Here is a 15655-nt window from a genome sequence, read left to right as displayed (position 1 = left end):
TGGCTTGTTTTTGCCTGCCATTGTAAAATATGGCTTCACTTGCTTCCACAAGAAGCCCCATCAAAGGCTAAAAAGAAGTTGGGAGCATGCTTTGGGTCAGTTCACAAATCCACATTCATTCACTTTAGCATCAAATGGGGACATGCAAGGGTGAATCAGCCACTGTAGATATGACACCCAGAAACCTGCCTAGTGTGCTGCTTTTTGATTGAGAGTCAGTTCACACATTCAGCTGCTAGTTATCAAATGTACAGTGAACAATTTATTTGAGTGACCAAAGGTCAGTGCATGCACAAGGATCCCAGATTCAATTCCTGGCATATCCCACTTCCAAAGCTCTTCCAAAGCAGGTTGAGAGAGAGATCTGCCTGAAATCCTCAAGGGCTACTGCTGGTCAAAGTAGACCATGCTGGGGTGGGTGGACCAATGATCTGGCTGTAAATGGCAGGTTCCTATGCACTCATCTTTTTGAGTCAAAGGCTTGGAGCTTTCTGTAGAGCAATGGAAAACACTGATAAAATACCAGAATTATTAGAATAGAGAACCAAATTTCTTGAATTTCATGAATTCGCGGAGATGGCAAAATTAACAGCATCAATTAGAGACTACTCAAATCAAAAAATTAATAGAGTAAGAATAAATGAAAAAAGTCAGTGCTGGAGCTTAATAATTAATATGCAAAAGTTTAAAAGGCACAAGGAGATAGGATAATATATTAAGAATGGAAAAACAAATAAGGTGAATAACGCAACAATAACAAAAATAATAGTAGGTAAAGAAGATTGCACACAGGTGGAGGGAAGAACTGGGCTGTGGGGGAGGGAGGTGAAGGGATTAATTGAAATTGTTAAAGATTGGTATAGGATTTAAGAGATTTAAATTTTATAAAGATTCTATAAGAAAAGCAGCAAGCAGCAAGAAATATCAAGTAAAGGTATCGGAGAGGAGATCAGTGTAAATGAAAACATGAGACTTATGGTTTTGTTACATATGATTTTATTTTGGAGTTGTCTGTTTATTTTGGAGTTGTTTGTTGTAAGGAATGTATATTATGCGAATAAAATAATAAAGGATTTGGAAGAAAAAAGAAAAACACTGCATAGTGCTAATGACTGGGCATAAAAGACGTGCTCTCTACAATACACATCTGCTGCTTTGTACTTTGAGCTCCATCTGCAGATGTTTATTTTTTTTAAAAAAATTACCAGAACTTTGCAAACACACACACACACACACACACACACACACCTCACCTATGTGCCTTGGTGTTCCCTAGCTACTCATTAGAGAGTCCATTCCCCGGTGTTGCAGTAAGAAGAAGGTTCATGCAACTATATTGTGAGTCATTTTTAGAGGGCAGATCTTCCTGGGGGTTTAGAATCATCCAGCAAGCATGACTGTGAGGAAGTGATATGATCTAAGGAGGAGAGACCATCCCAAGCAGTATCTCTTCACTATACAAGGAGAATTTAAAGGCAAGCAGAGCTGGACAACTTTGTCTTTAGAAGCATGGATGGTGAGTACTCTTAGTCTAGGGCAACTACTTTTAAAGAACTGCCACACTGAATGAAGTCTGTGGTCCAGCTTCTTCTGGACTCTTGATTTTAAGACCTGGTGGGTGTGTTGTGGCTACTAAATGGAAGTCCATTGAATTATTCCACTTGGCCACTGGACACTACCCCCGAAAATGGGTATGGGGAACATCCAAATGCTTAGGAGGTCACCTGAAACTGTGCATTAGATAGGAAAGAGAAAAACCAAGGGTATGTCTTCCTAGTCTTCAAAGTCAGCTAAACATGAGAATATCATGTATCCCACTGAAATTTCATACATACACTTTACTGCTAATAAGAACACGTAGTTTCTAGGAATACCCACCCCTGAAACACCCGTCAACCTTATTAAGTACTTGATGAGGTCATATTCACAACCTATGGGTTACTGATGCTTTGGGTATAGGGAAAAACACATGCCTGTCATCAGTCACATTGACAAAGGGCTGGAGTTATTTTTTTCAGGGTGTAGACAATCAAAAGCAGAAAAAAGATAATATCATATAGCCTATGGGTTGGAAGGTACCAATCCATTTAATCTAACCACCCTGCCCCTCCCCTCTTCAGCCACCTCAAGGCAACAATGGTGCATTCACAGCTGTTGTGTTTCAATCAAGCTTGTTTGATAAGCATTTGTTGCCTTCTCAGATGATTCCAGATCAGCTGCTGCCTTTGAGAGCAAAACCCTGACATGCCTTTTTCATGCTGTGTTCTGGGGTTACCGGTATTAGCTTGAGCCAGACTGAGTTGTCCATGCTGGAAAAGAAAGCATCCACCCAGCCTTCTTTAGAGCTGATTTGGATATGTGTGTGTTGGGGGGGGGGTTGTACTTTCTGAACTCAAAATGCATTCTTACTGGCCATACAGCTCTCTGATTAGTCCACCTTGCATCTAGATCAGTTTTGCCCCGTGGGATGAGGAGCACACATCTGTTCCCCACTTGTTTCCATATGAATCAGCCCTTAGATTTAGACATTTTTTCCTATTGTAACTTGAAAAAGTTATCCGTGGGCTCTGGCTAGGGGTGAGTTCTTTGATGCCAGGAGTGGGGAGCCTGTGACGCTCCAAACACTATTGGACTCCAATCCCCCATCAGCCTCAGCCAGCACGGCCAATGCTCAGGTATGATGGGAGTTGGAGTCCAACAACTTTTGGAGGTCCACCGCTTCCCCATACCAGCTGCACACCATTAATGGCTACGAAGTGAGCCCATGAAACAAAGTAAGATTCTGTCTTAAATCCTGTAACTGGTTTCCTGGGAGTGAGCCCCATTGACTTCAACCCTGAGTAGACATGATTATCCTATTAATGGATCTCACTTTACACCAAAGGTACTACAAATAAACCATCAGATGACTGACTTCTGCCATAACAGAACACTAGAAGGCACATGACCCTCTTTGTTCTGCTAGGATGACAGAGAACTTGAATCCAAACCTAAATTTATAGTATGTCTTGAATTCCTCCTGCATAATAATGACAGTCTGGAAGTCATCCCATTCTTAGGGATGATTTAAAGTCTATAGGAATAATTAACCTCGTGAGAATAGGAACCTCCATTTTCTAAGACCCCACCGTTGTTGTGCAGAAAAGCTTTCAGAGAAGCGTCCATAGATCACTTGGATTGTTCCCTTAGTTGTAATCCTTATTACAGGGTTGTTGTAAGTGGCCCAGAGTTAACACAAGGACTTAACATTAGCTCAGTGGCAGAGCTTCTGTTTAGCATAAGGAGAGCCATGCTGGATCAGACTAAAAGCCCATCTAGTCCATCATTTGGTTCTCACAACGGTCAGTCAGATGCCTATGGGAAGCCTTTAGGAAGGCCTGAGCACAACAGCGCTGAACGCCCTCTCCACTTGCAATTCTCAGCAGGTAGAACAAAGGGATAACGGCTAGTGGCTGTTGATTGGTTAGCAGCTGCTGGTTGTTCCATGTGCTACATACTTGATCCACATTGGCTCTTTAGCCACATTGCCTTGGTCATTTCTTGGTGCAAAGGGGACTTAGAAAAACTGAGAAAAAATAAATGATGTGTGTGTGAAAGAGAGACAGAATATACCTTATTTTAAAAATAAAATCTACACAAGATCTGAATGTTTAGAATTAACCTTCTGCTTTTATCCATGGGGCACAATAGCCTAACAATGCTGTGCCGGTCCTCTTAGATGCAGCCTCAACATGAGAACTGGACCCTTGTGGAAGAGTTTGTCTTGGTGGGCTTCACAGGCATCAACGAGGGGCGCCTGCCTCTTTTTGCCTTCTTCCTGGTCATGTATTTGCTGACCCTGACCGAAAATGCCATCCTGGTCCTGCTGGTGGCAACAGAAAGGCGCTTGCACACCCCCATGTATTTCTTCCTCCTCCACCTTTCATGCCTGGACATGTGGTACACCTCCCTCACTGTGCCCAAGATGCTGGCCAGCTTTGGATCTCCTGGTGGTCGAATTATCTCCTATTCTGCCTGCTTGGCCCAACTTTACCTCTTCACCTTCTTGGGCAGCACTGAGTGCTTCTTGCTGGCAGCCATGGCCTATGACCGCTATGTGGCTATTTGTGTGCCTCTGCGTTACCAGGAGATGGTAGGCCGAGATGCTTGCATGCTTCTTGCTGCTGGCTCGTGGCTAGTGGGGTTCCTCACCCCAGCACTGCCCATCTACTTCATGTCCCAGTTGACTTTCTGCGGCCCCAATGTTATAGACCACTTCTTCTGTGATGCTTCTCCACTCATTGTCCTCTCATGCACTGATGTCTCCCTGAAGGAGACGGTTGACTTCCTGGTCTCGCTGATGGTGCTCCTGGTTTCCTCTGTTGTCATTGTAGTATCGTATGTCCGCATTATCTCCACAGTGCTGAAGATTCATTCCGTCGGAGGGCGCCACCGTGCCTTTTCCACCTGTACTGCCCACCTGACAGTGGTGTCCATCTTCTATGGGACACTCTTCTTCATGTATGTACGTACTAAGGTGGCCTCATCGATCAACCTCAACAAGGTGGTGTCAGTATTTTATGCAATAGTCACCCCTGTGCTCAACCCCCTCATCTATAGCCTACGGAATGCAGAGGTGAAGGGGGCCTTATACAGGGTTATTTCCAAGACAAAGCAGCTTGCAACGTGACAAGAACACAACCTGATTTCTTCTGGGGGTTTGAGGGTTGGAGGGATATTTTGCAACATAAGCCAATCCTATCTACCTGAGAACCATCCTTAATAGCTCCCTTTGCTCCACTCTTCTTGTTCCAGTCCCAGCTTAGCTGAGGGATCACAGGTAAGCTGTCACCTTTTAACCTTAGGTTGGAATTTTTATAGATGGAAAACTATCTTTCAGAATTGCTGTTGGTGCAAGATTTCTGTTGGCACGGTAACTGATCCAAATGAGAGTTATGGGCAGGGAGACATTTAACTGCATACTTATCCCCCCCCCCATTTTATTTTCTGAAGAAGTGTAACAGCTAATATTAAAAAGAAAATTAAAGAATCCATACATCTGTATCAAAATAACAGCTAATGATATTTCAACTGATTAAACAAAAATAGCTGTACTGAACTCCTATCAACACTACATCACATTCTTCTCTGTCACTTCAGCTCCATTGCTGCTTGCTCTGAGGAGTGATATAATGGTCCTAGAAATCTAAATAAGTAAATCCCTTCCCAGAGAAAGGCATGTATCTGTGAAACCGCTGACAACACACCTACATCTTACTGACTAGATCTGGTTTTCAGTTTGAACATTTTAACATTAATACAATGTAAGTTTAACAAGAATATATCTATGTACATGGCAGCATTTCCTCCCTTTCAGCACGCGGCAAGGTAATGAAGTCCCTGTGAAAACACTTTTATTATATTGGGTATTGGTGGAAGGAGTTCTGCTCCTTTCCACATGAACCCCGCTCAAAAAGGAGTGGAAACAGTCCAAAGAAGATGGGAACTCCATTCTTTCCCCCTAAGATATTTGTGCATTTATGTGCTGCTGTCCCTGCCACTATTAACTGCTTAGAGTGGAATTCAACATTGCACTCTTCCCTTCTTTCCATTTCTGCTTGCCTGATTCAATGGCCCCCTCTCTCCTCCCACTGTGTTCTGTTCTGGGGTTATCCTGGACCCACTGCCAGCCAATTTCAAGGGGTGCAGAGGGAGGAGAGAAGAGAAAGCCCTGTTGCATAAGCAGAAGTCTTTGTGCAGGGCTTTTGTTGACAGGACTCATTTAATTGAATGTCACCTTTAATTTTTAGTATGCTCATTGTTTGTAGTTTAATTGTTGATGTTGCAAGCAGTGCCGGATTTACGTATAAGCTAAACCTATAGCTTAAGGCCCCATTCTCTTGGGTCCCCCCAAAAAATTAAAGAAAAACACACCTGGATGTACATTTGCAAAATATAAGAAAAAACAAATGGAATAAAACCGACATACAGCAACAGTGTTTTGTGTTGTGTAGGCTCCTATGATGTAAGTAATGGGCCCCGCCTGCTAGCCTGCTCCCTAAAATATCACTGGCTCATTTTTAAAGGAACTTTTGTTACTGCCAAATGCCAATGTGTTTGCATTATTCAGATTGTTATGAATAAAAAATCATTTTACGTTAGAGCTTAATAATTATTTCACTATTGATATGTTCCTTCTTAATTGTATTTCAGTATTAATATACTTCTTAATTGTATTTCAGTTCAACAATTACTTTAATAAAATACATATTTTGTTATGTGCAAATGGCTTTAGATACCTATTAGGTCGATAAATTGCCATATAGCATATATTCAACACAAAAAACAGCGGCAATTTGTTGTTGACAAAGGACAGCTGGACATATAAAGGGCTCCATTACCTTCAGTAGCTTAGGGCCTCATCAAACCTAAATCCTGCCCTCATTGTAAGCTGCCTTGGGTGTAGATCACCAGTGAGAAACCACCTGGCTGAGAACCAAGGCCCTTCCTCCCATGTGGCCCAATAATAATAATAATAATAATAATAATAATAATAATAATAATAATAATAATTTATTTATACCGTGCCCATCTGGCTGGGTTTCCCCAGCCACTCTGGGCGGCTTCCAACAAAATATTAAAATACAATAGTTTGTCAAACATTAAAAGTTTCCCTAAACACTAGGTTCTCCCCCCACTATTTGTTTGCCAAGACACGCTCACTTGCCTCTACAGCTGATGTCATACATGACATCAAGTGTGGACAGGTAAAAAGATGGCTGGGCTGGGCCAACAGGGGCTTCTGAAGCAGAGATCAGCTGACCATCGGTGCTTCTAGGTGCTGTGCTCTTTACAAGGGGCTCTTTCTGGCTCCCCAGGCCTGGTGTAGATAAACAGAAAAGTGGGACAGAAACGCTTTTCCTAAATATACATGCTGTCCGTTTGCAGCTCATGGAGCATAAGCAAAGTCTCCTTTGTGTGGAAGTTGTCTGCCCATAAGGTGGTCCCTGTTATTCTTCTCAGGGTGCAAGATAATGATGTAGCATTTGGGGAAGAAGAGGCAAGCCAGCAAACCAGCTCCAGAAGCCAGGATGGCGAAGATCTCCACGGCCACTGTGTACTTCCCTGTGGCACTGAGATAGGAGGGCACAAAGGAGACCCAGACGAAAGTGAAGACCAGCATGCTGATGGCAATGTGCTGGGCCTCGTTGAAAGCTGTTGGCAGCCGGCGGGCTGGGAAGGCCACCCCTAGGCTGATGGTGGCTAGAAAGCCCAGGTACCCCAGCATGGTGTAGAAAAACTCAACTGAGCCTTTGTCACACTCCAGGGTCACAAGAGGCCCCCCATGTAGTGGGTTCTGTGATGGGAACGGGGGGCAAACCGTTATCCAGCAGATACATACAGCAGCTTGGACAAGGGAGCAGCCCAGAGTGATAGCGCCAGGGAGCTTGTAACCCACCCACTTCTGGAGGCAGCTGCCAGGCTTAGAAGCTCCAAAGGCCATCACCACAGTCACCGTCTTGGCCAGGGTTGCAGAGAGGCAAATGGCAAAGACCAGGCCAAAGGCAGCCTGGCGGAAGGAACAAGTGAGCTGGGATGGGTGCCCAAGGTATATCAGAGGGCAGAGGAAGCAGAGAGCCAGGGAGGTCAAGAGGAGGTAGCTGAGCTTGCGGTTGTTGGCCTTGACAACTGGGGTGTTGTGATGCTGTATGAAGATACCCAAGACTGACAGCGAGAGCAAGAAGAACAGGGAACTGCAGGTTGCCAGCACCACACCCAAAGCTTCCGTGTAGGACAAGAAGTCAACGATGGTTGGGATGCATCTGTCTTGCTGCTCATTGGGCCATTGTCCTGGAAGGCACTCCCAACAGGTGGCACTGTCTAGAAGGGAGGAGCATGCAGAACAGGGGTGTTCACTGTTCTGGTGTATTAAATAAGGCAGGTTTTCTTTTAAAGGCAGGGACGGAGAATCTGTGGCCGGTGGCGGAGCTTCATGCTCCAGCACTGGGGGGCAGAGAGCAGGCAGGGGCGGGGCTGGTATGTGTCCCGGGGGCGTGGCACGCAGCCTGTGGTGGTGTGGCGCCCCCCACGGGTGGGGGGGCAGCTGCGATGGCACCCCACCAGGATCACATTGCCAGGGGCGGTGTGCTCCCCCCCCACTCCTCTTCCTCCGCCAGTGTCTGTGGCCCTCCAGATGCTGATTGGCTACAACCCACAGCATCCCTGATCACTGGTCATACTGAGATGAATGGAAGCTGTTGCCCAGTAACATCTGGAGGGCCACATGTTCTCCCACCCTTGTTTGAGGGCATGGCAATCACACACAGTAATATTGGGGATAGAGTCATGCAGTGGCTACAGTGATCGCATTGGTAATTTAGTTATTTGCCGTCTCTGCCACTCAGAAGGACTTGGTGAGGGAGCCTTCATTTCCTATAAGGTACATTTTTGGCTGCATGTGGCAGCGGGTCAGGGTTGCATGCCAGTGTGGGCAGGACTGAATCTAGCTGTGGGTGGGGCTTGTGTGCCTCTTCCCCCTCCCCAGCCTGCACACACACTTTCACGTGTATACAGCCTGTGCACCCATTCTTTCCCACACTCATACACAATCACAATCTCTGCGATCCCCTTGCATGCCTCCCTGGTTAACTGGTGCTGGAAACAATTCAGGAGTGTTCCCCACATCTGTTATAAGCAGCAAGACCCATTGCTTTAGTGGAAATCCAGTGGGGAGAAAGCAGCCCCCCTCAAAAGGAAACTTGCACCATGTGCCATTTTTGCTGGTCCTGTCACTGTGGGACTTTGATATAAAAAACAGTACCATGAGCAAAATGATGCCTTCTGTGCCAGTCTGAAAGAAGGGGTAGGGAACATGTGATCCTCTAGATTTTGCTGGATTACAACTTCCACAATTCCTGACAATTGGCTATACTGCCTGGGTTTGTTAGGTTGGCATCCCAGAATATCTAGAAGGCTACATGTTCCTGCCCCTGCATCAGAAGCCTTCTCGTGGGCCTGGGCCTGATATATTGTCCCATATATAAGAAGTGGTCCTTTTTACCACTGCTGTCCAGAGTGTGACCTCTAATGGATGGCATCTTGTTACTGTCTTGGATACTGGGGGTGGGGATGTGGCTGGGGAGGCTGCCCGCCCAGTGGTAATCATCAGCCCCTGAAAACCCAATGTCTGTTAAAGTGGTGTTTACCTGTTCCACTGGCAAACTGACCATGGGGGCACTGCAGACAGCTGTAGCAGCAGTGTGGCTTCCCCTGCAAAAGCAGCTTCCTATATCCAGGCAGGCAGCTTTCTGAACAGATTGAACGAGGCACCTAGGAGGAAAAAGGAAATGGAAGACTGCTTACCTTCCCCAGGTGCAGTGACATTGCGGGACTGACACTGTCTCACACGACGAGATCAAATGATGGGTCAGTTCCTGGCTGGCAGGGGAGGTCAGCAAGCCTTCCTCACTAGCTAGAGCTATGGATTCAAGCATGCCCACAAATTGGCCTATCGTAGGCAGGCTACAGGGAAAGGCCATTCACAGGAGGCAGACCCAACTCAGCCTGTAGGCTTCACTTGGGTCTGCTCCCTGGGAATATAAAGCAGCCTGCCTCCAGCCTTCTCAGCCACTTTGCCATTAGATTCAATCACTCAGTCAATCAACATAGTAATAAATCAAACCTTATCAAGTGTCAACCAATGCATGATTATAAAGTAAGTAAATCATATTTTTAAACTTATTTCCCAAGTTGCTGCCTTATTATTTATTAAGTGGGGTAAGAAGGGGGATGCCTTTGCTTTGAAGCTGGACTTGCTCAAAACAAGGTTTTACAGCCTAATTTCTAAGCTTTAAATTTTTGTTGGCAAGGGTGGGATTTTAAAACCTGTGTAGGAGCCTGGAGGGATAAATTGCAATTAGCATACCCTTTCCTGCCCATTAAAACCCATCCCACAAAGAGAACCCCCTCAAACAGAACATGCAGGGTGGAGAAGGGAGAACAGTCTGCCTAGTAAGCAGAAATGCTTTGGTTTGCTCCATAATTTCTAGGCCTGATGTTACCTCATTAGAGAAGCGAGATAGGGATAGGCTCAATACAAGTAAGGAACTTACCTGAGCAAGGCCCCCTGTCCACCTAATGGCATTGTCATGAATCAGAAGCTCTTTCCTCAGCTGAGGTCTGGAATGAAGAACTCCAACTTTTACAGCCCTGTAAGAGCCATTGGGCAAAATCTGCAAGTTCATAATATCAAATGTAGCCGGAATCTCGCCATTCTTGAAAAAAATCTCATCTGATGAAGTGGTAAAGTTGATATTCTTTAGGTAATGATGGACCTAAAATATCAGGAGAAAGGGAAGAAGTGGCTGTTTCTATATGAAACTGATTGTGTGTGTGTGTGTGTGTGTGTGTGTGTGTGTGTGTGTGTGTGTGTGTGTGTTTGCTTATACAACCTGATTAATTCAGATGATGAGAATAATAATAATTTTATTATTTATACTTTGCCCCAGCCACTCTGGGCGGCTCACAGCACATATAAAAACATAGTAAAACACGAAACATAAAATAGTCTTGACAGGAACAGGCATCAGGGAACCAACAGAAATGTGTTTTCCTACAGGGAAAGCATTACATGTTTTTTTATCCTACTATATATTTTAGAAAGTGGTTTGTCTTTCTGCCCATCTGTTTTCTATTCATCTGAACACCTCTTGAGATATTGTTGCCAAATTTGACATGATAATTCCCAAGATGCAGGCACCTGTTTTGGTTTACATTTGGAATTCGGGTGCTGAGTCAATACGTTGGACCAAAACATCTCAAACTTCACCAGTTTGGACACCTCTGAAGATATTGCCACCTACTTTGGAACAATGGTATTGCAGGAGGCACCCACCAAGAGGGCAATCCTGCTGGCTGAAGGGGTCTGCATTGCCATCACATTCCCTGCAGGTTACATTGGAAAAGTAGCACCCAGAAGAGCTAAAGTCCCCTGTTTTCTGCAGTGTGGTCTGGAGGAGGAGAAGGAGACCCAGCATCTCCTCCCTCCTCCCTGCTTCCTACCATATAGGTTTCTGAAGACCCTAACTGATTTGAGGCTGAATCCTGATTGGATGTTCCCCAAGTCAACCCAGGTCAGGTGGCGGGCAGGGGATATGGAGAGCTCTAGAAACTGATGAACAGGCTGGAGGATTTCAGAAGGCCATTTTCACACAACTCTACTACAGTGGTGCCTCGCAAGATGAAATTAATCCGTTCCGCGAGTCTCTTCGTCTAGCGGTTTTTTCGTCTTGCGAAGCAACCCTATTAGCGGCTTAGTGGATTAGCGGTTTAGCGGCTATTAAAGGCTTAGCGGCTATTAAAGGATTAGCGGATTAGCGGCTAAAAGGCTATTAGCGGCTTAGCGGCTTAGAAAAGGGGGGGGGAGCGAAACAAAATCGGAACACTTGCAAGACGTTTTCGTCTTGCGAAGCAAGCCCATAGGGAAAATCGTATTGCGAAGCAGCTCAAAAACGGAAAACCCTTTCGTCTAGCGGGTTTTCTGTCTTGCGAGGCATTCGTCTTGCAGGGCACCATTGTATCAATCAGGTGTGGCTTACCATTTATTTATTTAACAACAGTTATACGCTACTTGATTGTAATAGAGCATCAAAGCAGGTTACACAATAAAAGCAGGGAAATAAAATTATTAATAAAAGACAGTCAAAAACAGGTATTTTAAAAACATTCAAAACTAATTAAAATCAACAGTGGGCTAAAAACAGATTGAAGCACATGTAACTTCTACACGTCTGGAAGTTGCTTGGTTTACCCAAGTCACTCAATAAGAAGCAGTGGCCTTGGAGTTCTTTCTCCCTTCTGCTTCCTGATCCCTCAATATGAGATTTATTGGTATAACATGGAAAAGTCAAATGGCCCAACCCGAAGCCACCTTAAGATCTGGGCATATGTTGCACTCATCCATATTGAAGATCCCAGTCCTAAGCTGTATTAAGTGGTGCAGACTGGATAGGAAGATATCTAATTGAGACAAGTGGAATGGATGGGTGGACTGTTTTTCTCTCCAGTTGTATTATAGCTGACCCCAGTGTGCGTGTGTTTGCACATTTCCACTAAGTGGGCAGGGTGGGTGGGGGAGGCATGCTTGGTTCGAGTTCTTGCCCCATGTCCTCTCTCTGGCCCTGACTCTGCCAAGAATATTGCTCCTTGCTAGCAATGTTTTCTTGTAACTTTTAGGACATTTGAGACTTCTAAAGTTCTTCCAACCTAGAACCCAGTTCTGCTTAACTCTACACAAGCAGAAACTGAGTCTAGACAAGGAGAGGAACAGTTGACTCACTTGCCATGGCTGGAAATGCTTCGTTGTGGCACACTTTCCCTGGGTGAAGGGCCCTTTGTCACATATGCAGGAGATCATGTTGTGGTAGGCTGTGATGAAGGCCCTGGCTGCAAGATAGGCCTGATATGTGGCAGCCCAGTTCTCTAGATCGAAGAGGAGCAAGTGGCTGGCACCCACCTGCTCTACCCCAGTGCAGAGTCGGGGGGTGTTTTTTCCATCGGTTTTTTTCTAAACCTGGCCAAACACAGTCAAACAGATTTTGCCAAAGCACTTTCACCAAATGGCTGTTGGGATAAGCAGCAGGGCTAAGCGTGGTCAGGAAATGATCGAAGCCTGAGATTTTATCCGAATGAATCCTCAGATCCAGGCTCCCATTCAGGAGCTGTAACGCCTCCTTGGTGAACATCTCTGGGATCACAGCAAGGCTCGTTGTCAAGATCCATGTCTTACCGGTAACGTTTTGTGCTTGTAGAGCCCTGGCAAGCAGCTGAAAGTGGATGTTGTAGCAGTGGCACACGAAAACACTTGCTAGTGAGTTCCCAATGTCCCTAGCAGCTGCACTCATCTCCAGCCGGGAATAGGGGTCATGGATTGTTTTGGACAGGGCAAGGCAGCCCCCTGTCTGGCCCAACTCCTTCTTCAAAACGGTCTCCATCTGAGCAGCATCGCTGCCAAAACTCACCACACCCACCCATGTCCAGTTGAAGTGCTGTAGAAGCTGGCAGAGCATAGAGGGCTGGTGGCCGCTGGAAGGCACGGTACGAAGGAATGATGGGAAACGGAAGTGGTCAGAAAACTTGGGATCTTGAGAACCATGGCTGATCTGAGGGATAAAAGAGGGAATCACAGATTCTCTTTCAGTATTTTGTACCTTATTCCTTATTGCCTGCTCTCTTCAGACTTATCTGTCCTAACTTGCCATTCTGTCATGGATTTTTAATAAAGCATCCTTTTCATAACAGCGTTTTTAAAGAATGCACAAGGAAAGGAGATACACAGTAGTTGAACATCACCATCATTCTCAATAATAAAATGAATAATGTTTCTATGCAGCTCAGCGGTAGAGCAGCTGCTTTGCCTGCAGAAGGTCCCACTTTTAATTCCAGGCAACTCCAGTCATTGTTGACAATACTGAGCTATATGGACCAATGGTCTGACACAATATAAGGCAGATTCCTGTGTTGCTAAGTGACTACGGTAGGTAAATATGGCTCATGGAGCAAATGGGCGCTGTCCTTGCTCAAAGGAGATACGATGGCTGAGAAAAGTAGAGGCTACAGGTTAGAAAGGGAAAACAGAATATAAGGCACCAAGTCAAAAGAAAGTATGATGAAGAAAAAGTAGCACTTTTGAAAAAGGAAACTTCCTAGCAGTTGAGTGTTGAGATGAAAGCAGTGCAAATATCAGAGCTGAACTACACATTACACACACAGAGATATGCAGTGGAATCCACCAAGCCTTCTCCCTCTTCTTTTTGTTCTTTAGGAAAATTATTTTGGAGCAGGAAAGTGTGTGTGTGTGTGTGTGAGAGAGAGAGAGAGAGAGAGAGAGAGAGAGAGAGAGAGAATATTCTTAATCATTTTTCTGCCCACTACTTTTTCCCCTCCTGCCTGTGCTTTGTTATCTGTGTTTGCATGTAATGTAAAGTCAAAGGGAATGTAATGACATTAATAACATGTTAAAATAGATGGGTATGGGAAAAGCCTGAGGGAAGATGGGGTTTGTACAAGATTATTAAGTTCCAGGAGAATGAAGAGGGTGAAAAAGAAAATTGAAGGAAGATGAGTAGGAGAGATGTAAAAGGAAGAATAAATATTGTATAGTGATTGCAAAGATGGAGTAGAACTTGATGAAGATAGAGGAAAAATAGGTTGGGGATGTTAGATGCTCGCAAAATAAGTCAAAGGATTACGGTAAACTGTTATGTTGCACTCCTAAGCACAACTGCTGAGGAAGGAGCTCCCCTTGAATTCTGTGAGCCTTCTGAGTAAATATTAATAGATCTGCGCTGCACACATTTAGGATGAAACATGTCAACAGCTATACTAGGACAGCATCACGTAACAATATTATGTTGACTGACATTACAGGCAGGCAGGTATATAGATTGCAGCATGGTACACCTAACAAACTTCTTAAAAATCTGTCATCTGCATCCCTACATTACCAGGAAGCACAATAATACAGAAGCCAAGGTTGGCCAGCTGAAATCTGTCTTCTGTTTCCATTCATCCGGTAATTCCTGCAGCACTGAGTTGCTTTATTTACATTCTCTGTTCAACTATGTGAGTTGCCAGTATCTTTTCTCTCTCTTTCTGTGCTGACCAGAGCATGGAGATGTTCAGAGAGCTTGGAATTAAGAGTTGGAGCACCCTGAGCAGCTCAGCAGACTCCACCTGTGCCATAGACAGTACTGACGAAATGTTCCTTATATTTAGCACCCAGGGTATGATGAAATTAGTTAGCAAGGACACTTTCCCAGTTCTTCAAATGAGAGATGGAGATTTCATTTTTAAGTTGGAAGAAGATTTTGATAAGAAAGTTCAAGGTCTCTATCCATCATGCAGACAAAACGTTCTGCTAAATTAACACATTCCAGCCGTAGAGAAAGAATGAAAGCACACAAATGTGTGTGCATGTGTATATGTCTACAGCAATTCTTACAATTACCCTGTCAAACCCATTTGATTACTTTTTGTAAACTGAGACCATCTAGCAGGATATAGAATTGATTTTCCTAGGTACACTGCTTACCTGAGGAACTCTGTAGAGGGAAAGCACTTGTGCTATGGGCTCTGACTCTGGGGAAGTCATTGCGCCAATGATACCGAGAAGCAAAGGCCGAGAGCTGCAGCTGAAGTTGGGCACCAGTTCTTGTGGGCCTGATAAAAAAGAAAGGGCACCTTTCAGTGCTTTGGCTGGTGAGACGCATGAGTCATAAAGCTGGAGGCCCAGGGTGATATTCTGTACTAAGCCGGGGTCCTTATTTGCTTCTGAAAGGGCAAAGAGAATGGCCAGAGTGTGCTGGAAAAACCGAATGCGGAATCTGAAAAGGAAGTTTTGAGCACAGTTGGTATTTGTCTGAGCAGATGTTTATCAGAAGATCCGCCCTGCTCCCCAGAGAAGAAATGGTCATTTAAGCACAAGAATTATTCTTCAATGCAACCTCCTTCTATAGGTCTAGCATGGATTTGATCCTAGTAAACTTGTGACTTTCTCCCTTTCAAATGAGAAAATGTTTGAGAGAAGGCATGGGTGAGCTTACTCATGTGTGCAGTGGGCAGTTATAATGCTCCTGCTCTGAGACTCCCGTCCAAGCTGAAGAAAGGGAGCACAAAA

The 15655-nt window shown here is 44.8% G+C and overlaps 2 protein-coding genes across 2 annotated transcripts; one reads left to right on the top strand and one right to left on the bottom strand.

The window, feature by feature from the left end:
* Window positions 1-3718: 3718 nt before the first annotated feature.
* On the top strand, window positions 3719-4669 carry OR6Q1 (olfactory receptor family 6 subfamily Q member 1; the record flags this gene model as incomplete). The annotated part of the gene is made up of 1 exon (XM_081175478.1): window positions 3719-4669. The coding sequence occupies one exon, from the start codon at window positions 3719-3721 to the stop codon at window positions 4667-4669; it is 951 nt and encodes a 316-aa protein (XP_081031604.1).
* A 2259-nt stretch (window positions 4670-6928) lies between these two features.
* Window positions 6929-15130, bottom strand: LOC308576267 (vomeronasal type-2 receptor 26-like; the record flags this gene model as incomplete). The annotated part of the gene is made up of 4 exons (XM_081175466.1): window positions 6929-7860; window positions 9186-9309; window positions 12594-13139; window positions 15071-15130. The coding sequence occupies 4 exons, from the start codon at window positions 15128-15130 to the stop codon at window positions 6929-6931; spliced, it is 1662 nt and encodes a 553-aa protein (XP_081031592.1).
* Between the last annotated feature and the right edge of the window lie 525 nt (window positions 15131-15655).

Source organism: Podarcis bocagei, assembly GCF_964188305.1.
Source record: "Podarcis bocagei genome assembly, chromosome: 1".
Taxonomy (NCBI): Eukaryota; Metazoa; Chordata; class Lepidosauria; order Squamata; family Lacertidae; genus Podarcis; species Podarcis bocagei.
The sequence above is the reverse complement of the archived record's forward strand: the minus strand, read 5'-3'. Positions and strand labels throughout refer to the sequence as shown.